The sequence below is a fragment of the Suillus subalutaceus genome, assembly GCF_016647625.1.
Source record: "Suillus subalutaceus strain FC151 chromosome Unknown DFJ58scaffold_294, whole genome shotgun sequence".
NCBI lineage: Eukaryota > Fungi > Basidiomycota > Agaricomycetes > Boletales > Suillaceae > Suillus > Suillus subalutaceus.
The window spans coordinates 18,016-42,476 of NW_024540543.1; the positions used below are offsets into that span (position 1 = coordinate 18,016).

General features: G+C 48.1%; 10 protein-coding genes across 10 annotated transcripts; 7 read left to right on the forward strand and 3 right to left on the reverse strand.

Annotated features, from left to right (window-relative positions):
• The first annotated feature begins 327 nt into the window (after positions 1-327).
• DFJ58DRAFT_824230 (uncharacterized protein) lies at positions 328-2,170 on the forward strand. The gene is made up of 7 exons (XM_041392147.1): positions 328-553; positions 676-1,112; positions 1,143-1,185; positions 1,219-1,758; positions 1,780-1,802; positions 1,824-1,845; positions 1,867-2,170. The coding sequence occupies exons 1-7, from the start codon at positions 485-487 to the stop codon at positions 1,909-1,911; spliced, it is 1,179 nt and encodes a 392-aa protein (XP_041235470.1). The 5' UTR covers positions 328-484; the 3' UTR covers positions 1,912-2,170.
• Positions 2,171-2,523: 353 nt separating this feature from the next.
• On the forward strand, positions 2,524-4,147 carry DFJ58DRAFT_252670 (uncharacterized protein). The gene is made up of 3 exons (XM_041379483.1): positions 2,524-2,716; positions 2,770-2,790; positions 2,839-4,147. The coding sequence occupies exon 3, from the start codon at positions 3,014-3,016 to the stop codon at positions 4,088-4,090; it is 1,077 nt and encodes a 358-aa protein (XP_041235471.1). The 5' UTR covers positions 2,524-2,716; positions 2,770-2,790; positions 2,839-3,013; the 3' UTR covers positions 4,091-4,147.
• A 1,401-nt stretch (positions 4,148-5,548) lies between these two features.
• On the forward strand, positions 5,549-6,813 carry DFJ58DRAFT_736786 (uncharacterized protein; the record flags this gene model as incomplete). The annotated part of the gene is made up of 5 exons (XM_041386846.1): positions 5,549-5,638; positions 5,687-5,821; positions 5,872-5,970; positions 6,024-6,173; positions 6,616-6,813. 5 exons carry the CDS (start codon positions 5,549-5,551, stop codon positions 6,811-6,813), a joined length of 672 nt encoding a protein of 223 aa, XP_041235472.1.
• Positions 6,814-8,657: 1,844 nt separating this feature from the next.
• DFJ58DRAFT_736787 (uncharacterized protein) lies at positions 8,658-9,488 on the forward strand (the record flags this gene model as incomplete). Its single annotated transcript, XM_041386847.1, has 1 exon — positions 8,658-9,488. One exon carries the CDS (start codon positions 8,658-8,660, stop codon positions 9,486-9,488), a length of 831 nt encoding a protein of 276 aa, XP_041235473.1.
• A 332-nt stretch (positions 9,489-9,820) lies between these two features.
• On the reverse strand, positions 9,821-13,561 carry DFJ58DRAFT_736788 (uncharacterized protein; the record flags this gene model as incomplete). Its single annotated transcript, XM_041386848.1, has 7 exons — positions 9,821-10,338; positions 11,059-11,389; positions 11,438-11,758; positions 11,808-12,173; positions 12,219-12,542; positions 12,601-12,904; positions 12,981-13,561. 7 exons carry the CDS (start codon positions 13,559-13,561, stop codon positions 9,821-9,823), a joined length of 2,745 nt encoding a protein of 914 aa, XP_041235474.1.
• Positions 13,562-13,596: 35 nt separating this feature from the next.
• Positions 13,597-14,093, forward strand: DFJ58DRAFT_736789 (uncharacterized protein; the record flags this gene model as incomplete). Its single annotated transcript, XM_041386849.1, has 2 exons — positions 13,597-13,670; positions 13,721-14,093. 2 exons carry the CDS (start codon positions 13,597-13,599, stop codon positions 14,091-14,093), a joined length of 447 nt encoding a protein of 148 aa, XP_041235475.1.
• Positions 14,094-14,917: 824 nt separating this feature from the next.
• On the forward strand, positions 14,918-17,920 carry DFJ58DRAFT_719599 (uncharacterized protein; the record flags this gene model as incomplete). Its single annotated transcript, XM_041384658.1, has 12 exons — positions 14,918-15,370; positions 15,425-15,626; positions 15,676-15,904; positions 15,962-16,091; positions 16,147-16,259; positions 16,372-16,468; positions 16,517-16,973; positions 17,026-17,082; positions 17,136-17,198; positions 17,257-17,568; positions 17,600-17,715; positions 17,753-17,920. 12 exons carry the CDS (start codon positions 14,918-14,920, stop codon positions 17,918-17,920), a joined length of 2,397 nt encoding a protein of 798 aa, XP_041235476.1.
• Positions 17,921-18,062: 142 nt separating this feature from the next.
• DFJ58DRAFT_736791 (uncharacterized protein) lies at positions 18,063-18,690 on the forward strand (the record flags this gene model as incomplete). Its single annotated transcript, XM_041386850.1, has 2 exons — positions 18,063-18,216; positions 18,275-18,690. 2 exons carry the CDS (start codon positions 18,063-18,065, stop codon positions 18,688-18,690), a joined length of 570 nt encoding a protein of 189 aa, XP_041235477.1.
• A 1,832-nt stretch (positions 18,691-20,522) lies between these two features.
• DFJ58DRAFT_736792 (uncharacterized protein) lies at positions 20,523-22,699 on the reverse strand (the record flags this gene model as incomplete). The annotated part of the gene is made up of 5 exons (XM_041386851.1): positions 20,523-20,737; positions 20,800-21,094; positions 21,195-22,024; positions 22,096-22,568; positions 22,641-22,699. 5 exons carry the CDS (start codon positions 22,697-22,699, stop codon positions 20,523-20,525), a joined length of 1,872 nt encoding a protein of 623 aa, XP_041235478.1.
• Positions 22,700-22,798: 99 nt separating this feature from the next.
• Positions 22,799-23,160, reverse strand: DFJ58DRAFT_736793 (uncharacterized protein; the record flags this gene model as incomplete). The annotated part of the gene is made up of 2 exons (XM_041386852.1): positions 22,799-22,974; positions 23,043-23,160. 2 exons carry the CDS (start codon positions 23,158-23,160, stop codon positions 22,799-22,801), a joined length of 294 nt encoding a protein of 97 aa, XP_041235479.1.
• Positions 23,161-24,461: the final 1,301 nt, after the last annotated feature.

A 24,461-nucleotide genomic window follows, 5' to 3' on the forward strand; every position in this document is an offset into this window, starting at 1 on the left:
GGACAACGAAACTCCGACCGATTGAGCCGAGAGAGTCCTTGTTCGCAGGGTTGTTCGAGAGCGTGATCATGAATGGCTCCGAAATATAAATTACGGTGTTCTTACATTCTGTGAATATTTGGGCCTCAAAGAACTTTTCTTGAATTGTGAGTTTCCACAAGTAAGACTACACGTCCGTCGAAGTACGATTGTACAGGGAACCCAAAATGTAATCAACGCGGATTTTAGGTTCAGCCGCAACTATACAGTGTTTCGGCTCTTTCCGAGTCGAGCTTCGAGTCTAAACTTGTAAATGATTGCCTCTCCTTCCGTGTTATATCCTATTATAATCGATTGATCGCACATATGGTGATGGTTCCATGCCGCATATAATACATCTTTCATACTTGTACACGATATTTATCGTTGTATATACCAGACTCAGAGCCTATTTAAGCACTCTTCCCGAGTACACGCTAGTTGCACGTACTTTGCGAGTCGCAACATGCAAACAATCAATTCAAAAGACGATCTTTCGACGGTCTCGGATATCCTTACTGCTCTGCAGACTATCGTAAGTGCCGAAGTTATAGACATTCCTCTGCGGATAACAACCATTTGCCTCCTGAAAGCTATGTTCACGAACAATTGTATGTCTGAGGATATCTCATCCGAAGCGTTATTGACCATTAACAGCCTGGGATACCCGACTTCGAAACCCCATACTCCCGAACCACATTCCCCAATTCTAATCACTGTGCAATTGGTCTCGAAGACCAGAGCATCAGGGCCATTATCACCGAACGCCAACACCAGCTGGACAATGTTTTGCACGACATCTCAGGTTTACAAACAGTCATACATGGTATCATCAGTCTTCAGGACCATCTCTTGAAGCATAAGAAGAGGATAATCGAATCTATTAATCTGCACAGGAGACTCGTATCACCTCTTTGGCACTTCCCAACTGAAGTCCTTTCCCAAATATTTTGCCACTTTCTCTCGCAAGTTCCGAAACTCGGTGAATCATTGCAGCCACCATCAAAGCTAACCGTACCTATGTCGTTGACCAGAATATGTCGACGGTGGAGGGAGGTTGTTATGACATGCCCGACTTGTGGCGTGTGCTGTCTGTGAGAATTGATGACAGAAATTGGCAGCAGGCAGCCTTCAGCTACGACTCTTGGCTCAAGCGAGCACAGGGACGTCCGCTTTGGTTAAGACTTCAGTTCCACGCAGATGATGACTCGACCAAGTTACAACGTCTTCTTCAGCCTTACACCGATCAAATCAAATCTCTCTCTGCCGATTTTTACCATCCCGGCAAACCTGAACCTAATACGTTCAGAGACCTCCTGGCACTCGAGGAGATGTCCATGTACTTCCATCTGGATATCTCTGCTGGTGATATGCCAGCTAATAATTTATGCTCTATCTCGCAACTGCCGCCCACTCTGCGCAGTTTCGATGTATCAGGGTGGTCACTCAACATCAGGGACGTGTCCCTCTTGCAATCCCGTATGGGCCCATCTTACAACACTCGGGATCGGATTATGGGAAGCAGGAACTGTTCTCCACTTGCTCCAGCTAGCTCCCAACCTATCCTCGTTAACGATTCGCATATTATTCTTTGACGGCGAAGCGTTGGAAACCGTTCACACACACAAACCTCCACACCTACACATCGATTGTGACTATTATGATGGAGAGACGCTCGATTTCTGCGACCTGCTCGATGCTTTCTCATTCCCCACTCTACGCGTACTTACTGTTCACGATGTACCAGAGTGGCCTCATGAGGAGTTCGTGGCATTCCTGGCACGGTCAGGATGTCCACTGGAGAGTCTGATTGTCAGCGGTAGTGTGGTGACAGATGAGCAGCGAGAGGAATACGTTGCCCTTTTTCCTTCGCTTCAATTTGTATTGCGCTGATACTCTGCACTACTCCTTACAGATTCGCCATATGATGGTCAGCTGTGCTACTCTCTGTATACTCTATGCTACCACTACTGTACGTTACTAGCCTCGGAAGACTCGTATCCCAACTTTGAAAGATGATATCACTGTACATCATGCCTTTTGTCGTACCGTTTGTATGTTTATGACCGTTTGTAACTTTATCCCTCCTTGTTGTCATCAAGCTACGATTCGTGTTCTTATATTCTGTGAATAATATTTGGGCCTCAAAGAACTTTTCTTAAATTGTTGTAAATATCGAGTTTCTGCAAGTCTCAGATCTACGTCCATCGGAGTACGATCAAACTAGATCGTACTGGAAGGAACGCGTAGTACGTAGCATTGCAAACGCGTAGAGTACACAAAATTCAACTACCGTATGTGATATATATCATCAACGCGGATTTTAATCGCAGCTATATAGCGTTTCGGCTCTTCCGAGTCGAGCTCAAGTCTCACAGTAAACTTGTAAGACCACCAAATGATTGCCTCTCCTGAATTCCGTATTGTATCCTATATAATCGAGCGATCGCACGTATGGTGGATGCTTTGGTGACGGTTCCATGCCGCACATATACATTTTTCATACTTGTCAAGTTCGGTACATCGTATTTATCGTTGTATATGCCAGATCTAGACTCCGCCTATGATATTTGAACTCTCTTCACGAGTACATATTAGCTGCACGTACTTTGCGAGTCGCAATATGCAATCAATCAATTTAGAGTCAAAAGTCAATCTTTCGACGGTCTCGGATATCATTACTGCGCTGCAGACTATCGTAAGTGCCCAAGTTTTGGACGTTCCTCTGCGAATAACAACCATTTGCTCCAGCTACGTTTGGCACGAACAATTGTACGTCTGTAAGGATGTTTCATCCGATGCGTTATTGACCATTAGCAGCCTCCTGAGATACTCGACCTCGAAACGCCGTACTCTGAATCCCGAACCACAATCCCCAATCCCAATCACTGTGCAATTGGGCTCGAGGGCCAGAGCATCAGTACCATTATCACCGAACGCCAACACCAGTTGGACACCGTTTTGCACGACATCTCAAGTTTGCAAACAGTCATGGATGGCGTCCCACACTCTTCAGCAGCGACTCGTTGAGCAGAAGAACAAGATCATTGAATCCATCAATTTGCACAAGGGGCTCGTATCACCTCTTTGGCGCTTACCAACTGAAGTCCTGTCCCAAATATTTTGCCACTGTCTCCCGCAAATTCCGAAACTTGGCGAATTGCAGTCCCCATCAAAGCTAGCCGTACCTATGTCGTTGACCAGAATATGTCGACGGTGGAGGGAAGTTGTTGTGGACATGCCCAACTTGTGGTGTGTGCTGCTTGTGGAAGTTGATGACGGAAATTGGCAGCAGGTAGCCTTCTGCTACGACTCTTGGCTCAAACGAACACGAGAACGACCACTCTCGTTAAAAATCCACTTCCACGCAGTTGATCACTCGACCAAGCTACGACGCCTTCTTCAGCCTTACATCAATCAAATTTCATCTCTCTCTGTTGAATTTTACCATCGCAAAACACCTGCACTTAATATGTTCAGAGACCTCCTAGCACTTGAGGAGATGTCCGTGTACTTCCATGAGGATATCCCTGATGGTGATATGCCAGCTAGTACTTTACACTCTATCTCGCAACTGCCGGCTACTCTGCGCAGTTTTGATGTATCAGGGTGGTCACTCGACTTCGACGACTTGACCTCTTGCAGTCCCGTCTGGGCCCATCTGACAAAACTTGACATCGAAATATGGGAAGCAAAAGATGTTCTCCACTTGCTCCAGCTAGCTCCAAACCTATCCTCCTTAACGATTGGCATATTATCCCCCGCCGGCGAACCATTAAACCCATTCACACACACATACCTTCAAACCTTACACATCAGTTTTGACTATTATGATGACGATTTCTGCGACCTGCTCGATGCTCTCTCACTCCCCACTCTACGCGTACTTACTGTTCACATTGTACCAGAGTGGCCTCATGAGGAGTTCAAGGCATTCCTGGCACGGTCAGAGTGTCCACTGGAGAGTCTGATCGTCAGCGGTAGTGTGGTGACAGATGAGCAGCGAGCAGAATATGTTGCTCTTGTTCCTTCGTTCCAACTTGTACCATACCCTGTACCATTCATTTCATGATGGTCAATCGTACTACTCTCTCTGTAGTTACTATACTCTATGCTACCACTGCCTTACGTTACTAGCCTAGTAGAAGACCTGTTGTGGGTATCACAACCTGGCAGGCACATATAAGAAAAGTGCTCAGCCAGTATAAGTGAGTCTCAGCTCTGCCTAGCTGCTATACTCGCAGAATGCAAGAACGTTCGACCCTAAAGGGGAAGCAAGGAAAGCAAGGATCCACGGAATGATGCTGAACAACCCTGGTGAATGGCGGTGAAAGCGCGAGAAAGCGCGCGCGGGAAAGCGAAGTGCGAAAGTGCGCGGGAAGGTAGTGCAAGCAGTGCACAGGTGTAAAAGATATATACTGAGACTGATAAGAGGGAAAGCGCGGATCTAGACGGATACTGATAGTGCCACTAGCTATAGACTGATGCTAGGGCCTCAAAACAATGATGGACACATGCATTGCATGGAGCTAACTGGTGATAGATACTGAGTGGTAGGAAGGTAAGGTGGAATTGTTTTGGGGTGTAAAACGAACATGAGTGTATGTAAGTTCTACCTAAGCGCTCTCCCAGGGCTCGGAGCCGAATAGGGAGCGCTCTAAGTATGTAAGTGAGGTAAGGTGATGTAAAGTAAGGGTGCATAACGAAATGGGAAGTGTAATATGCTAAATATGGTCAGATAACAAAAAGGGACATACCGAGGGACTGGTTGGACGATGGATGGATGCTCCTGGATGATGTGCGACATAGTGCGCTTAAGCACGAGAAAGCGCGCCAGGCGCGCACGCGGGAATACTGCGCATTGTGTGGGAAAGTGTCGCGCCTATGGCGCGTTCCGTGGGAAAGTGGTGCGCTCTATAGGGAATGACTAGAGGGTGATGGTGCGAGTTGTGCCGTGAAGGCCAGTCATCAGAATTCGTAATATGAGCCCATATGAGCCTGCAGAAACGTGAGTCTCTACACCGTGTACAGAAGACTCATATCACAACTTCGAAAGATGACATCACTGCACATCATGCCTTTTTCTGTGCCATTTGTATGCTTATGACCCTTTGTGACTTTATAATCCCTCCTTGTTGTCATCACTGCACAGATTTTATCAAGAGTATCTATGTCTATCCTTGCGCCACAGTCACTGCGGAAACGACATTTTAGGCAGACCCTAATTAGAGGGAGACGGCGCGTGTAACACAACTCTAAACGTACCTAGCTTGTAATCAGACGTAAATCCGAGATGTCGCAAATTTTGCTCGCTCCCTCCAGAGCAACACATGTAAACAGACACTTTTCCAACTTCGTCAACACGTCTATTCGGACCCCGTTTATTCTCTTCAAATACCTGCTATTCCACCACTAATCAACACCGCATATTCAATATTTCGATGTCTGTTTAGGTCGCGCTTGGAGCAAAGTAAGTTTTTCAAAAATTCGTCTAAGTCCTGCGTTACAGCTTGCACTTACTACTCACGCTATGGCAGCCCGCAACGCAATCAAGCTCGAGTTGCCCGTGGAGGTGAAAGCATTTAAATTCACGTTTGAGTGCAGAACACCAGGTCCCATAGTAAGTCCCTTGTGCAACTAAACTGATGTCAACTAATTTTCTTTGCAGACCGTTGAAATATCTATCGGAAAGCCTCTCCAGCAGCTAAGCTCACAAGCTGGTATTGCAGAGGGTCGCGACACCAGCGACACGCACACCGAGACGCCGGGAGTGCTTAACAATTGGTTGAAGGACCAGAAAGTTGTATGTCCTTGCCTAGTTCTATTGATTTATGTCACTGAATAAATTTCAAGGAATATCAATCGTTTTTATTGAGCGCTGCTAAGGCAGGTCCTCCAGTGGTGGATGATAGTGTGACTGAACCTGAGTCGGAGCCGACTGTTGAAGAACTCGTGAGTTTTTCGCAGTTATATTCGTTCGTGTTGCTGAATAGCACATATTTAAGAACCGTGCTGCTCGAGTACTTGTTAGTAGTACTGGGCAACTGGTCGACGCTGTTGATGATAGCGTGACCGAACCAGAGTCTGATATACAGCCACCATTCGAGTCTCCAGAGCCTGCAACGCCAGTGGAATTTACTCGCTGGTACAACATGGTATGTAACACATTCTTTTCTGTGTACTCCCCACCATTTACTCACTTCGGCCTCAGAAAAAACAACAAGATCCTACGTTTGATGAAACTTTAGCATAAGATAGTACTCATTTTGTACAGTAGTACGTTACAAACGTGCAGGATCTGACTCTCCAGGGCTCGATGTAATTATCTGATTATTGGTCGTGAGCGCACTTGCATTTCCAAGTCCAAGTCATGTGACATGTCAAGACCAACGCGTCTTACCAAACACATGTCTGAGTACTTTCTGACCCTCTAGAAACATGGCACCTCTTGTACGCTGCTACTGCAAAGTTTTGAATTGCAACGGTGTTCTTGTCCCACCTTATGTTTCTCGCTCACATGAGTGCTCTGATTTACGCCAAAGAACTCTTGCTGATCAGGCCCACTTTACTTGATGTGTCGGGCAACATGTCCCGCAGGCTCATGCAGACGTTCGACCAGTTCCTCGAGGATTTTCAGTTCCGTTACATGAACCTCCTCCTCCCTTGTCTCCAGAGTTCAATGATCCTTTGGATGATGCCATCTTGGACTCGGCGCTTACAGATGAAGATTTAGGTATCCCAACACCAGGCAGCCCCTTACCCAATCTTGGTCCCAATGTCCGCAGCCCGGTGTAGAGACTCGCGTTTCTGTGGGCTCATATGGGCTCATATTACGAATTCTGATGACTGGCCTTTACTGCACAACTCGCACCATCATCCACTATGACTTCCACCATCATGCGCACCACTTCCCGCGAAACGCGCCATAGGCGCGATACTTTCCCGCACAACACGCAGCATTCCCGCGCGCGCGCTTTCTCGCGCTTAAGCGCACTGCGTCGCACAGCATCCAGGAGCATCCATCCATCGTCCAACCAGTCCCTCGGTATGTCCCTTTTTGTTATCTGACCATATTTAGCATATTACACTTCCCATTTCGTTATGCACCCTTACTTTACATCACCTTACCTCACTTACATACTTAGAGCGCTCCCTATTCGGCTCCGAGCCCTGGGAGAGCGCTTAGGTAGAACTTACATACACTCATGTTCGTTTTACACCCCAAAACAATTCCACCTTACCTTCCTACCACTCAGTATCTATCACCAGTTAGCTCCATGCAATGCATGTGTCCTCATCATTGTTTTGAGGCCCTAGCATCAGTCTATAGCTAGTGGCACTATCAGTATCCGTCTAGATCCGCGCTTTCCCTCTTATCAGTCTCAGTATATATCTTTTACACCTGTGCACTGCTTGCACTACCTTCCCGCGCACTTTCGCACTTCGCTTTCCCGCGCGCGCGCTTTCTCGCGCTTTCACCGCCATTCACCAGGGTTGTTCAGCATCATTCCGTGGATCCTTGCTTTCCTTGCTTCCCCTTTAGGGTCGAACGTTCTTGCATTCTGCGAGTATAGCAGCTAGGCAGAGCTGAGACTCACTTATACTGGCTGAGCACTTTTCTTATATGTGCCTGCCAGGTTGTGATACCCACACCGGATGCTCTCCTTGCTGCTGTAGAGACTCGCATTTCAGCAGGCACATATAGGCACATTCCGCACCTTTTCACAACTCATGACAATTGGCCTGCAATGCACGACTTGCACCATCAGCTATATTCGACTTCTATCATGTCCCTAGTCGTTTTACACATAACGCGCAGCTTTCCCGCGAAACGCGCCATAGGCGCGGTACTTTCCCACACAACGCGCAGCATTCCCACACGCGCACCTTGCGCGCTTTCTCGCGCTTAAGCGCCCTGCATCGCCTATCATCCAGGAACGTCCCTCTATGTCCACCCACCTCATTGGTACGTCATATGCCTTGCCTCGTGGTTTGTAACAAGCATTGCAGCGTTATTACATGTCATTACGTATTCATAGCGCTTATTGCTCCTATCCCTTCCGCTTCCGATGCGATTTCCATAGTATAAAGTTGCTGACTTACTACACCATCATTATTACTCCCCTTTGCTGTACTTCCCTCGCTATTGGGTTTTACTTTAAAGTAGTAGTCACCACTTGGGCGCACTTTGTGTTTCCAATGGTTATCGTTATCCGCCTATACTAGACCTTTATCTGCGCTCGTTATAACACTCACTCTGCGTTTGCACTCACTTTGCACATCCGCTTCCTTGTCCGTTTCCTTATCCGGTATTCTCCGCACAACGCGCGCATTAGCGCTCACGTTCCCACGCTCGCGCTTACCTTAGTGCGCTCTCTCGCGCTTCGCGCTCACTTCGCTTTTCTTCTTGCGCTTTCGCTGCATCCATCGCACTTCAAGGGTCTTTCTTTCATCTGGTTCTGTGTTCAGTAGCAGTCCCCTTTAGGGTCGAACGTTCTTGCATTCTGCGAGTATAGCAGCTAGGCAGAGCCAAGACTCACTTATACTGGTTGAGCATTTTTAGATATTTCATATCAGCCCAGCCAGGTTGAGATCACCTCACCGCCATAGATCATTTTGATGCATACAGCGTTGCAACGATGGCTGGTGCTCGGCCCTCGACAGCTCATGACGCACACAAACTTCCTATTGACCCTGAGCAACGTGCCTTTGGACGACACCTTGCAAAGGCGCTGGAACAGAATGTAGACCGAGCAGAGGAAGGCTTAGATGACTTTGAAGCTGAGGTTGATATAGATGCGAACTTCGATGATCAAGATGAAGATGACATTGAAGTTTTGAATACTAGACTTGACGAAGATGACCCTGATCCATTCCTATCGGAGGAACCACTCAATCTGCATAATGATAAGGACTTTACTGCAGTCCCCCCACACCTTCTCACCATATACGCACTGGTATCGTGGTTACATCTGCAGTTCCATCTGCCATGGGTGGCTTGCAATGCCTTGCTTACCATTTTTGCATGCCTTCTTGTCTCACTTTCACTGGCAATCGACACACCTTTCATCACTCTCCAGTCAAGCAACCGTGTTCTCGGTGTGGACAAGTTTACCTATGCACTCCCTGTTTGTCCCATTTGCCGGGATGTTTATCCCCCCGCAGGATCCACACACTCGCATGATACATGCACAACTTGTGGTATCGACTTATTTCTTCCAGATCAAACCAAACGCGGAAATCTTCGCACTACAAGATCACCCATCATCAAGTACCCCTATCTCCCGCTATCTGAGCAGCTCAGATCATTGTTCAAAATCCCTGGCCTGGAGGCTCTTCTTGATGCTTGGCGAACGAAGCCTCGGAGTCCAGGTGAATACACCGACATTTTTGATGGGGACATGTGTCGCAAAAAGCTCCAACTCTCACCTTTTCGTTATCCCAGACCAGATCGACAACTTCTTGAATGAACGCTGCATTAACCCCATCATCTACGTTACCCTTCCAATTTGGGTACCAAATCTTTTTCATGTCGACTTCTTTGTAAGCCTCGCCAGATTCCAACGGCTTCACAGTATTCAACAGCCTGGCTCGTGCCGATTTACCCAAGGACCGAGAGATGTTGCACAGGTCTGCAAACATCGGATGAATGATCATCTGCGAGAATAATGGTCAGTTGTTACATCCAGTCTGAAGGAATGTGTGCAAAACTAACTTTCAACTTGGGATGTTCATTCGAAATGTTCCTTGTAGTCACTTTCTTGTTTCCAGTGGCCTTGCCCGATTCATACTCCTCCTTCAACTACGCTATCTCTCCCTTAAGACCCTGCATCTCGCCTTGAAGTGTTTGCACTTGTGCTGTAAGTGCATTGTTTGAGGTCGTAATATTACTACAAAACTGTTGTATGCTTTCAGACAGATGCAGCAATTCGCTGGCACTGGCAGTTCTACCCTGTGGACCCGAGTACTGCATGTCTCCAGTTTGGTCCTGGAAAAGCAAACCACCGCGTTGGTATGGGTATGTTCCCACGCCGTGTGATTGATGAGGTCGTGCAAACTGATTATAGTCAGGGTCGTGGCCTCCACCTGGTGCCAAGGACTGTGAGCGAGAACGCAGCTCACTGCCTGATGAGAAAGGAGTGTGCAAGTTTCCATGACCAAGGTATGGTGTACCGGCCGGCTGGGGGTTCATATAATTATTGACACCGTGCATAGACAGGGAAGGTGTACGCTGCTCATTGTGCCTGGGGATGAATGGGGTTTCTGGTAGGTTGTTATTGCCCAACGGTCTTCCCATATTCTCATTTACACCGTCTTCCCCTGGCTAATAATATGTGAGTTTTCTGTGTTTGCATTGAATTGATTCTGACAAGTTTACCATTGCAGGATTGGGCAGCCGTGGTCCACTGAAGTACTCGTCATGCTGCGGCAAGTCGTCGTTGAGCAAGTTGAGTGGGGACGGCCCAGGATGAGGCTGGCCAAATTGGTGTGGCCCACTCATTTGAGACTGGCGGTCTTGACTAATGCTATGGTGGACGATAGGTTACGGTTCGATTTGCCGATTTGCCGCGACTTATTTGGAAGTCCGATCGATGTTTATTCTAGTATTACAAGTATACCTAGGTATGCCAGCATCAGGAAAACCACCAGTTCCTTTTTTAACTTAATTTGTCACTTAATGACGTGAAAAGTGACATTAAGTCATTTGAGTGAAAAAGCGTGAACCACTTAATTAAGCCCACTCCATCTCTGAATTTTCGCTTATTTCACACTTAATTCACTTAAAAAACCAGATAAAGCAGCACAAGCCATTCATAAAAAAGGGGGCATACACGATAAGCGTAAAATTAAGGAGACTCTCTAATACAAAAGTCGAGAGCCAGCTGGGGGTACAGGAAAAATGGTGGACATGTGGGGGCAAAAATGGTGGTGAAAATGATGATAGTATGACAGCGGGATTCCACCGGCGGCGTAGTAGAAGAGACAACATCCTACAATGATGAATGTCAGTTGGATGAAACCGGAATGACAAGTACTTACAAAGCATAGCACGCTCATCGTCCTCTGACTCGTCGTCGTTAAGTGAGCCCTGCGGTGATTCGATGGCATCGTTTAAGGCAGTACAAGCACGCGCCATCTGTACTGTGGTCTCTACGTACCCAGCAGGCTTGCTCGAGATAGACTTGATGAAAGATGCAGTGACTTTGCCCCAGCGAGCTGCTGAAAACAAAAACGGGGCATTGGTCATCTTCCCGGTGACCTTGTTGAGGACTTTGGGTAGTTTGATGATGAGTTTACCTCTGCAACTGGTCGCCAATATATCCTTGACTTTCAAATTTTTGTTCGCGAACATTCCCAGGGCACGCTCGATCTAAAACAAGAATAAGTGCGAATTAAATTATTCTCAAATCAAACTTACTGCTGCAGCACAAAGGGCAATAACACCCGACATCCTGATGGCCCTTGTCACAAGTGCGTGTGTGTCGAGGTCAGGAACGTCAACATACCCACTAATGGCGTTAAGATGTGCTGTACCCAACAGCTGTAATACAAAAGGAGAACGGTACGTCGTGAGGGGGCTTGGCTTGTCAGGGTCCTCGAATAGGAATGCATAGTCTGCGAGAAGGTGGGCGGCAAGTTGAACAGAATCGCAGTCAGAGTTTCGTGACAAAAAGTCCACGATAATGACCAGGCCCGTCGAGCCGAAGTTGCTGCGCCATTCAGAAATTTGCTGCGCAGTCTAATTACGAGTACAGTCAGTAAAGCTTGATATAAAATAGGAAACTTACAAGGGAATGAATCACGCCACCATGAACAATAGTGATATTGAGCTCCTTGAATACTGCATTGAAAATTAGCTGCGCATGAAGGAGAAGAACGTCGTCTGGGATAGTCCAGAGGTCTTCATAACTTCCGGCCCATAACATAACGGTAGGAAGATATTTCTTTGCCCAGCGTTGATCTACCTGCAACGTGGCAGGTAAATCAATGTTACGATACGCACTATGAGGTTTCATGTTATCTGGCACAGTGTCCACGTTGAGCTGGCATTTGGTGCCGCGGGCACGTGCAGCGGATGCCTCGACTTTGATTTTTTTGGGAGCAGGTGGTTTGCTGTCACTGGCAGGGACAGCAGTCACAACCAATACTGATGTCTGTACGAGCGTCAGAGTGAGTGCGATTAAATTAAGTGTCCTTACTGAAAATGTTTTGCGCGGATCTTTCTCCTTCTTCACCTCCACTGGAGGCTCGGGCTCGGGCTCGAACATGTCTTCAAAATCGGGGCCTTCGATATCCATGGACCAGTCAGACACCATAGACTCCTCGTCGTCATCGAAGACGTCATCCACACTAGCTTTTCGCTTGAGGGTCCCGCGATTTTCGATCTGTGTGAATGGAGCCCGAGGCTCCTGCGAGTACCGTTCCTGTTCTGTGAATGAAGTCACAGAATCATCATCCGACTCATACGCTGGTGGAGCATTAGGCTCGTTGAAGTCCATGTTATCTTCGAATATCGAGGCCACCTACGAAGCAAATAATTAGCGCGCAGATACTACTAATGATCAAACAGTGGCACATCACCTTCGATTTCCCCTTGCCTTGCGCAATAGTGGCCTCGCGCTCCAACGTATCATCGATATCATCTGCAAAGTCGCCAATGAGGGCTTCTGCAACAGGAGCTGCAGGCTTGCGAATTGGGACCTGTGCATCCGAAGTTGCCGCAGTGGAGGCAGTGCCTTGTGAGAAAATTGATGATGGAGGCGCTTGAGTTGGAAATGAGGTGCTGGATGCACGGGACATGGGTTCTGATTTTCCAGGCTTGACGCCTGAAATCCAATTGGTCACCTGGCCACCCAATGCGAATTTTTGAGTGGTAGCATTGAAACTAGAAGTGAGATTGAGGAAATACAATGTTGATTCAGTGAGGAGTAACATTGGATGGTGAGAGAAGGAAGCCTTACGGTGCTGGCGTATCTTTCCCATCAGATACACATGCCACGTTATTGGCGTTATCACCTTCCAATTTTGATGATGGTTCGTTGATCTTCTTTTGCATGTTACTGATAGCATCCTTTATCAGCGCCTTTCCACCTTTCTTTATTACCTTCCTCTTATTTGCGCCTGTGGTTCCATCCTCCATGTTATTGGTGGCCTCCATGGTCTCGACAGCCTCCACGGTCTCGACAGCCTCCCGGAGGTCATTTGCCTCATCAGCTTCCAACATGTTGTCAGTATGATCACCACCACTCCTTGCTACAGGTTTAGTCGCCTTACGAGCCCTTGGCTTGGGCCGAACGGGGATCGCCTTTTTGTTGAGTAATTCTTCCTGCACTTTCTCCATCTCATTTTGCATACCAGCCAAGCGCTCCAGCCCTTTTTGGACCTGTGCTTCCTGTGCTTCCTGTGCTTCCTTGAGGGCAAGGTCGTCGGCGGCCTTTTGCGCTTTGGTATGCCTCTTGATCTTTGCGTCAAGCACTATCTGGCCAGGCCAAGTGGTTGCATTTGATGTACGGGTGCGACGGGGAGCATTTTGGGTAGACATGACTGAGGGGATGAGTTTGCGACTTGGGAAATAAGATGAAGGGCAAAACTTTTGCTGGAGAGAGACAGGCGGGTTTGGAAGTTGGAAAAACTCGTAAGCTCCCAAACAAGTATGTACACACTAATCAGACTCTGTTACACAGTACGTTGAACTTATTAGGGTCATCACGCATTTTCGGCCGGCTCTTCAACTTGACTACCATCGGATGCCCAAGGCTGCTCGCAGGGACCACAGCGCCCTTCAGATTCCATGTGGGTACTTGAAATGCGAACGCTACTTCAAGACTCAGGCAGGGCGCAAAAAGCACTGGAATGCTTCGCACCCAACATTCATATCAGCTCCTACCACCAGCGTCTCACATACTGCTACAGTCGAAGACGAGCCCGAAGAACCACACAATGACTTCTTCGCAGGACATGATGACTTCTCCGCAGGCTTATTTGACGCAGGTCAGGCTCTCGATGAGCCTGATCATCTGGACACGCAGTTTGTGGGGCCGGTGTGGGTATCACAACCTGGCAGGCACATATAAGAAAAGTGCTCAGCCAGTATAAGTGAGTCTCAGCTCTGCCTAGCTGCTATACTCGCAGAATGCAAGAACGTTCGACCCTAAAGGGGAAGCAAGGAAAGCAAGGATCCACGGAATGATGCTGAACAACCCTGGTAAATGGCGGTGAAAGCGCGAGAAATGCGCTGAAGGCGCGCGCGGGAAAGTGAAGTGCGAAGGTGCGCGGAGCGCGGGAAGGTAGTGCAAGCAGTGCACAAGTGTAGAAGACGGATACTGGGACTGATAAGAGGGAAAGTGCGGATCTAGACGGATACTGATAGTGCCCACTAGCTATAGACTGATGCTAGGGCCTCAAGATGATGAAGGACACATGCATTGCATGGAACTAACTGATGATAGATACTGAGTGGTAGGAAGGTAAGGTGGAATTGTTTTGGGGTGTAAAACGAACATGAGTGTATGTAAGTTCTACCTAAGCGCTCTCCCAGGGCTCGGAGCCGAATAGGGAGCGCTCTAAGTATGTAAATGAGGTAAGGTGATGTAAAGTAAGGGTGCATAACGAAATGGGAAGTGTAATATGCTAAATATGGTCAGATAACAAAAAGGGACATACCGAGGGACTGGTTGGACGATGGATGGATGCTCCTGGATGCTGTGCGACATAGTGCGCTTAAGCGCGAGAAAGCGCGCGAGGCGCGCACACGGGAATACTGCGCATTGTGCGGGAAAGTGTCGCGCCTATGGCGCGTTCCGTGGGAAAGTGGTGCGCTCTATAGGGAAGTCATAGTGGATGATAGTGCGAGTCGTGCCATGAAGGCCAGTCATCAGAATTCGTAATATGAGCCCATATGAGCCTGCAGAAACGCGAGTCTCTACACCGGGATCGCGTCGAATTCGAGACTGCCGAATTCCTGTACACGCGCAACCAGATGTCTGCCGGGGACATCAATGTCTTATTGGATCTTTGGGCTGCAACCCTCCTGAAACATAACGACAAGCCGCCGTTTGCAGACTGCCGTGATTTACATAAAACCATTGACAGTACACCGGTGGGTGATGTCAAATGGCAGTCTTTCAGGGTCCAGTACACGGGGGAGAAGCCAGAACACAATGTACCACTGTGGATGGGTCAATCTCACAACGTTTGGTATCGAGATCCCCATGAGGTCGTTCAAAACATGTTGGCAAACCCTGACTATGCCATGGAGATGGCCTACCAGCCCTACAGTGAGTTCTCGACTGACAACGATGAACGCCAATGGCAGGACTTCATGTCCGGTGACTGGGCCTGGAACCAAGCGGTATGTTCTCTTTTCTTGTTTCATGTCGCTATACACGCTGATGATCTTTGATAGGATATCATTGCCAAAGATCCGGATACAACTGGCTCGACCTTTGTTCCGGTTATACTCGGAAGCGACAAGACGACAGTTTCAGTGCCAACTGGCGCTAACGATTACTATCCACTGTATGTATCAATCAGGAATGTTCATAATAATGTCCAGCATGCACATCGTGACGCTGTTGCCATCATTGGCTTCCTGGCTATGCCAAAAAGTAATATTCATCCTACTACTATTGTTCTGTGCTAACTACAGCTGAGCAGCTACGAAGGAGCATGCCTCTTGCCCAAAATATCGGAAATATCACTGGCAACTCTTTCATTCCTCTATCTCGAAGATTCTTGAGAACCTAAGACCCGGCATGACCAAACCAGAGGTTGTGCGCTTTGGTGACGGGCACTATCAGCGTGTGATCTATGGGCTTGGGCCCTACATTGCCGATTATGAAGAGCAGGTTCTATTAGTGTGTATAGTGCGCTCTTGGTGTCCAAGGTAGGTTCCTAGCAGTAATTGTAATGTATCTTCCACCTTACCGTTTTTAATATACAGGTGTATGTCACACCGCAAAAATTTGGACTCTGAGTCGTTGTGTCGCAATCGTGACCATACAGAAGCACTTGTTGAAGAAGTAAACTCTACCGATCTATGGGACGAGTATGGGATCATCAATGACCTTGTTGTAAGTCATGAGTCTTCTCGTAGAACTGCAGTTGATAGAATTTAATCCCTGCTAGCCATTTACAAATGACTTCCCTCGAGCTGATATTCATGAACTTATCGCACTGGACCTCCTACATCAATTGATTAAAGGGACCTTCAAGGATCATTTAGTTGAGTGGGTTGGAAAGTATCTGCACCACGTGCATGGAAAGAAAGGAGCGGAAAAAATTTAAGATGATATAGATCGAAGGTATGTCCTTTTGTCTAAGTTCGAAGTTTTAAGGCTCACGTCATGGAAGAATCGCTGCGGTTGCTTCATTCTCAGGTCTTCGACGTTTTCCACAAGGTCGAGGATTCAAACAATGGACCGGCGATGATTTGAAAGCGCTTATGAAGGTAAGTTATTTCTAGAATGTCATGACTGCCAGACTAACAACAGTCCAGGTTTATCTACCCGCCATTGAAGGTCACGTCCCAATGGATGTCGTGCGCACGTTTCGTGCATTTCTTGAATTCTGCTATCTCGTACGGCGTAATATCATCATGGAATCCACGCTGGTTCAAATCCAGGATGCTCTCAACCGATTCCATCATTACAGGAAGATCTTTGAGTCCACTGGCATTGTTCTCACATTCTCCCTCCCTCGACAACACTCTTGTTCCCATTACATCCTCCTAATCCGACTGTTTGGAGCACCCAATGGCCTTTGTGCCTCGATCACTGAGACAAAGCACATCAAAGCCGTAAAGGAACCATGGAGGCGCTCAAGTCGCTACAAAGTCCTTGGTCAAATGCTGGTGACAAACCAGCGCCTTGATAAACTTGCAGCCTCGCGCATTGATTTCAAGAGCCGCGGGATGCTGAATGGCACTTGTCTGTCAGAAACGCTTCGAGCATTAAGTGAGTTTCTTGAGCGCTATCATCTTCATTGTTTACTTAAAATCTATACTAGAGCGGTTGCGGTTAAATACAGAACCTCATGCCAACCAGCCCGATCAACCCAATGAGAGTAGCATTCTGCTACTCCCCACCCCGATATCACTATACAGGGCGACAATGAAGAGGGTGAAGTTATCGACGGCCCAACATTGGTGCAGGCCCATGTTCAGTTGGCAAAAACACCCCGTAAGCCAGCTTATATTTGATTGTGAATACCTTGTTTTTAATTTTCAACATTGCGCAGAACGCAATCGCGCACGAACTGTACCTGACTTATCTGCGGAACTCACTATCCCCCATCTTTACAACCTCCTCCGCCGATTCCTATTCGAACAAGTTAACCCAGATGACCAGCGGTCTCCCTTTGAAGTCCCGCTTGCAAGTTGTCCTCGATTCGATGGCAAGATTCAAGTCTTCAACTCCGCATCTTCGACATTCTATGCACCTAGCGACCGCAGTGGGATTGGTGGCATGTGCCGTGAGCATATTCGTGCTTGTCCTCTTTGGAGAAACGAGGCACCGCGATATGACTGCGTGTTTGTGAACACAGATGCAGGTGTCGAAGGGATGGGGGGGGATGGAAATAGCACGAGTGATGTGTTTTTTCTCTTTGACATTCGAGGCAGTTTCATACCCATGCGCTGTGGTGTGTTGGTTTGACAAAGCCGATGATAGACCCGACGAGGACACTGGGATGTGGATAGTACGACCTTCATATGATGCTGACCATTCTCCATCAGTTGGAATCATCCACATTGATTCTATTTATCGCAGCTGCACACCTCATCCCAATCTATGGAACACATACCATCCCACAGGACCTCAAACACTACGACTCGTATGATGCTTTCAAAGCATTCTATATAAACAAGTTTGCAGATCATCATGCATTTGAGATCGCATCTTAGGTAGGACTGTTTGACTTGGGACTGAAATAATTACTGAAAGACTAACTACAGACACTCTTTTGATGCGCTCACATGCTCAGAGGAAGTGCGGCCTTGTTATGCTTGCAGATTTGTTGGTACCCCCTTCGCTTTGGCACACAGCATGGTACTCATTCACCACCTCACAGAAGAATATGATCTGAACTGGTGTGGTCTTATTGCGCCTCCTAGGTTCTATCCATGCGCCCCCTCATCTGCCTATGCATTCCTCATGCAATGGCACCCACCCACCGTCCTGAAGAATATGATCCGAACAGGTGCGGCCTTGTTATGCTTGCAGATTTGTTGGTACCCCCCCTTCGCTTTGGCACACAGCGGTACTCATTCACCACCTCACAGAAGAAAATGATCTGAACTGGTGTGGTCTTATTGCGCCTCCTAGGTTCTATCCATGCGCCCCCTCATCTGCCTATGCATTCCCCATGCAATGGCACCAACCCACCGTCCTGAAGAATATGATCCGAATGGGTGTGGCCTTGTTACGCCCCCTAGATCTGTCTGCCCGCCCCTCTATGCATCCCGCCATCCGGAAGAATATGATCCGAACAGGTGCAGCCTTGTTATGCCTGCCAGATCTGCCGCCAATTGAACATACATATTCTTCACCCATCCGCTCTTCCTCGTTCATGCCAACGCCGTCTGCCATTCGTGTGCATCTCTTGCTCGTTCAGGCTCTGGAAAACAGATACCTTTGCCACCACAACGTTCTCACCACCGTCGACCACTCATGACAGTGCCTTGGCTTCTCGGTTTATCAACAACAACGAACGGCGTGCCCCTCCTGAATCATCGACTCAGGACTTCTGTTAGCATTTTTTCGTACTATTGAGTTTTTAAATTGAGATTTACAGCGCGAAACTGCTCGTTATCAGGTTGATATGTCAAGGCCACCTCCTAGCCCCCCAACCCCAAAGCCCGGTATGTTTTACATGAGTGTTGTTGTGACTACTGCTCCTTACTTACACACACAGCCTGATCTCGATGGTGCCCATGACAGAGATCGTTCAACTAAGATCCCTGCTGATTCACATCGGCAAACTGAGCGTGTAGTTTCACCTGTACGCCCTCTATTGTGTGGAGATGAACTAACATGATAAGATGTGGGTCATACCTTCAGCAACCCGACGATTACGCCACGCCATGGATTCGGGCGAGCAGTGCTCGATTCCAGCGGCCCAGAAAGCCTCTCAACCTCCTCCACAACCCCACCCTCGTCCCCAACTGCCTCATCCACCACATCCGGTGGCATGTCTAGCCGATCTGCCTCAACCAGCCGCCGTCGCCCTCAGTCCTTGTCTACTGATAGACCTGTGGTGTCGTTTCCACAAGAGTCAGGCGCTCAGACTAACTCCTGTTGATCACACTCGTCAGTGATCGGCCATCTACATAGCACACAGGCCACCTACAGGATCGTGAGGGCCCATCATTCTCACAGTTGAGCGTGTTGTAGGTGAGTGGATGCTCAGCTTGTATCGTTGTCCGTACTTACTGATAGTATTTGCCAAATCAGCCTCTCCCGACACCTTCTTCTTTCAGACAAGCACCGCTTTCTAAAGCGCGGTGCTTCTGTACCACGCACGACCTCTAGTACTACACCAAGGTAAGTAACGTTCACTGCTCATTTATACTACATACAAATGACGCAAAACTACTACAAGACAGCTCGATGTGCTTGGCCACCCTTCTGCGAGTGGTGTGCATGTTTGCTACACCTGCATGAGCGCTTGTTACGACGCTTTACCTTCGACGTTTGAACCACGACTCGGATTAACGGCAAGGAGAACGGGTGACTTAGTACTACTAGTACTACTACCATTTATCACTTATTGCGTAAATACAACTTTTCTCGCTTTTTTGGTGGTCTGGACTTGTGAGCCTAAGTGTGTCTTAATGCGCTTTCGCAAAAGTCAATTAAGTGGGAAAAGCAGTGTTTTCAGTTGGATTTATTTCATATTAAGCATAAAAAGTAACATAAGCGGGAAAAAGGGACTGGTGGTTTTCCTGATGGTGCTGCACAGTACTATCGTTGACCTTCCATAATGTCCCAATGACGCTCTTAACCCCAGCGAATTGCAGGCCAGCTGCTAGGTGTATCACTTCATTGGGCGTACTCAAGTCACTGACTGCAGTTTCACAGGCAGAAATAAATGCAAATTGATACCGAGAGAGATCTATTTGGGTGATATCGAGGAGCGAAAGTGGTTGGTCGCGCATGAGAAAGGCCGACTTGAAGGGTTCGTCAAGTTTTTGTGTCCCGTGGCACGAGAGATGGAGCCAAGTATTGTCTCGCAATGTGTATAGTACTCTCAATTTCATTGCAATCGACGCTCATTATCTTGGTGAAGGAAACTGTTGGGGAAGGGGGTAAAAGGACTCTGCACTAAATCTAGCTCAGGTTCCACACCATTCAACATGAATGAAGCGCCATCCGGGAGATTCTGGCCAATGGCAGCAAAGGCCGCCGACGGTGACCTGTCGTGACTTCTGCGGGCCCTCAGCAGCGCGGTAAGCGATGGCGTGTATGAAGAGATATATTGCTGCAAAAGGGGACTCTCCATTTTCCCTATACTCGCCGGCAGCGTGCAATGGCAAGAAATTGAAGAGAGACGTCGGGCACCACCATATTCGGGAACCTCGTCATGTACATCCGCCAAGAATCTCGACCACTGGGTTGAACGACGTCGTTCCACAACTCCCTCAAGGCTTTCGTCAGTGCTGGTTGGTTCCCTTTAGGACTGGCCTCTTTATTAATTCCCTCCTGGAGTGCAAGCAACCAGTCTGACAAGTTTCAAAAAATTGGTAGGGAGTTGAATGCCAGTCGGGGGATTGGTGGTGCCGACAATAATGGCACTTGCAAGACGACTCGCTTGCGATCAACACGATCACGGGTCCATCACGAGCTGCATCTTGAAGATCAGAGAACAAAGGAGGAAGTAGGAAGTGAGAGAAGCCCTCGACCTTCCGGATCTCTTCCACAACTCTATTCCAGTCTTCCACTAGACGTCTGTACCGGGTTGCTTCTGCTTCTGCAGCAATGCTTCGGGACCCTTCTGGATGACTCGCAGGAGATTTATCAAGGAGGGAGCTGAGGTCTCTGAATCTCTCCATCAGGGCCACTGCATGATCCCCGCGAGTCTGGAGGCTATCAAGAGGCGTGCGGAGTCATGTCATCTGTGTCCAGATGAGAGTCCTGCCTTGTTCCAACAACTCAACACAACTCAACAGCATGACAGACATCACCGCTACGAAGAGCACATGATGCAGCATCTACGGCAAGCGTACCCGGAAAGTCCTTCATAGCATTATGACGAGACGATACTGAAGCTGTGGTGGACATGTAAGTGTCTAGAAGTTGCATGGAAGTCGCATAAGCCTCTAGCTGAGTACCATGTGAATGTTGGCTAGCATGACCAACCCAGCGCAGACTTGCTTGCAGGCGACATAGAAAACCTGCAAGGACGACATTTACTGCTGCCTTGAAATGATGCATGGCAGCATTCATATTGTTAGTATCTTCACCTGGGACAGTGCCGTCAAGTCCTGATTGATGGAAGGACAGATAGACATTAGCTAGCAAAATATGGACCTGTAATTGACGAGAATCATGTTGCATAGACAGAGTTAAGGCACAGCGGAGATTGTCTCGTGACTCATTGAGATCTTTGGCATTGCCTCGGGTGGAGAGTTGAGTCGCAAGATTATTCAATGACGCAGACTGATCTGTGTGACCGACAGGGCATAAAGCCAGCGCTTCCCTCTGAAGTGCAATAGCCTCATCCAAGCCTTCGGCATTGCCTCGGTGATCGAAGCGGGTGGAGAGATAAATCGCAAGATGATTCAATGACTTGGACCGATCTGTGTGGCCAACAGGGCACAATGCCAGCGCTTCCCTCTGAAGTGCGATAGCCTCATCCAAGTCTTCAACATTGCCTCGGTGATCAAAGCGGGCGGAGAGCTGAACCGCAAGACCACCCAATGACGAGGACTGATCTCTGTGACCAACAGGGCACAATGCCAGCGCTTCCCTCTGAAGTGCAATAGCCTCATCCAAGTCTTCGGCATTGTCTCGGTGATCATCAAGCAGGTGGAGAGTCGAGTCGCAAGATTATTCAATGACAAGGACCGATCTGTGTGACCGACAGGGCACAATGCCAGTGCTTCCCTCTGAAGTGCAATAGCCTCATCCAAGTCTTCGGCATTGCCTCGATGATCAAAGCGAGTGGAGAGTCGAGTCGCAAGATTATTCAATGACAAGGACTGATCTGTGTGACCGACAGGGCACAATGCCAGCACTTCCCTCTGAAGTGTGATAGCCTCGTCCAAGTCTTCGGCATTGCCTCGATGATCAAAGCGGGTGGAGAGTCGAGTTGCAAGATAATTCAATGACAAGAACCGATCTGTGTGACCGACAGGGCACAATGCCAGCGCTTCCCTCTGAAGTGCAATAGCCTCATCCAAGTCTTCGACATCGCCTCGGTGATGAAAGCGGGTGAAGAGTCGATTCGCAAGATTATTCAATGACGAGGACCGATATGTGTGACCGAAAGGGCACAATGCCAGCGCTTCCCTCTGAAGTGCAATAGCCTCATCCAAGTCTTCAGCATTGCTTCTGTGATGAAAGCGGGGTAGAGAGGTGAGTCGCAAGATTATTCAATGACAAGAACCAATCTGTGTGACCGACAGGGCACAATGCCAGCGCTTCCCTCTGAAGTGTGATGGCCTCATCCAAGTCTTCGGCATTGCCTCAATGACGAAAGCAGGTGAAGAGATGAGCCGCAAGATTATTCAATGACAAGGACCAATCTGTGTGCCCGACAGGGCGCAAAGCCAGCGCTTCTCTCAGAAGTGCAATAGCATGATCTGAGTCTTCGGCATTGCCTCGATGACGAAAGCGGGTGTGAAGAGATGAGCCGCAAGATTATTCAATGGCTTGGACCGATCTGTGTGACCGAAAGGGCACAATGCCAGCGCTTCCCTCTGAAGTGCAATAGCCTCATCCAAGTCTTCGGCATTGCCTCGATGATCAAAGCGTGGTAGAGAGTCAATTCGCAAGATTATTCAATGTCGGACCAATATGTGTGACCAACAGGGCATAATGCTAGCACTTCCCTCTGAAGTGCAATAGCCTCATCCAAGTCTTCGGCATTGCCTCGATGACGAAAGCGGGTGGAGAGTTGATTCGCAAGATTATTGGTTGACATGATCCAACCTGTGTGACTGACATGGTGCAAAGCCAGCGCTTCCCTCTGAAATGCAATAGCCTGATCCAAGTCTTCGGCACTACCTCGATGCCTGAACCGAGTGATCAGCAGTACACTCAGATTGCCAAGCAATTGCCCTCGACAATCATGCACGGTGTTTGTAGTATCCCAGTGCATTGTAATGAAGGGATATCACTTCATTTAAGTCAAAGGGATCATCTATGCGCAAAACCGGTCTGCTCAATAAGCAAGTTGATTAGGCGATAACGGAAGCATGAATGCAGCTGCGCTCCTGCCCAAGATTGCTTCCAGCCGAATGCTGAGTGGATGGTCGATTGCAAGCAAAGTTGCTCTGTAAACGTGACTGTTGGCGTGGCAAATTCGTTCAGTAACTCTGCAGCCGCATCAGCATCCGTTTTAGACCCACGTTTTGCGAAGCGAAGAGAGAGCAGCAGAGATGGCAAGATGGCTGGGTGACGGGTCGGTCTAGCTCACCATTCGGACGCAAATCAAGGGCGTTGGGCGGCCTGGCAGTGTCTTTGATCAATGATAATAATGCTTCGTGTGAAAAATTGACGGTCCAATAGGTGAGGTTTGCAGTCCAAAGCCGTGGCGAAAAAATGTATTTGTTGACTCTTCTACACCGACATGCTGGCCCGTCGCTGGGTGTCTGTCAACCTTATCACCCAGCCCCGAAGCCATCAGTGAACTGGTGGACAAAATATAATCACTTGTATATCAATATATAGTACATACTATCATTCCGGGTAGATATCTGCAACATGCATGTAATATGCAAAATGTTCAAAACACCTCAACGCACTGCTCAACTCACTCAAAAAAATTCATGCATATGTAGACTACTTATAGATCTTCACGATATCTAGACCTCTCATCACGCAAACTTACATACAGTCGTCGCTTAGTCATTTACATCGCCCCTCAAAACGGCCGGCAGGAACGACTGGTGGGGTGCGCCTTACACCAGTGCATTTGGGGTTGTGACTAAGGGACGGAGTATGGGGCTCCATGACTAGCTCGTATTGTCCTACATAGAGTATCACTCTCAATGGACATAGAATTGGAATCAAAAAAAAAAAGAGCTCCTGCTCTCTATGTTTGCGCGTTAAGTTAACACGACGATCAGAACAACGGTATGAGAGCCGGGCAAAGCGTTGACCATGTGCATTTCCAAGTTGTGACGAAGCCAGTGCTCAGGGACTCATCCTAACACCCGAGAGTTGGCCTTCGTACCCTACTATGACCGATGAAGAATACGCTCACGTCGCAGCTCAGATGAA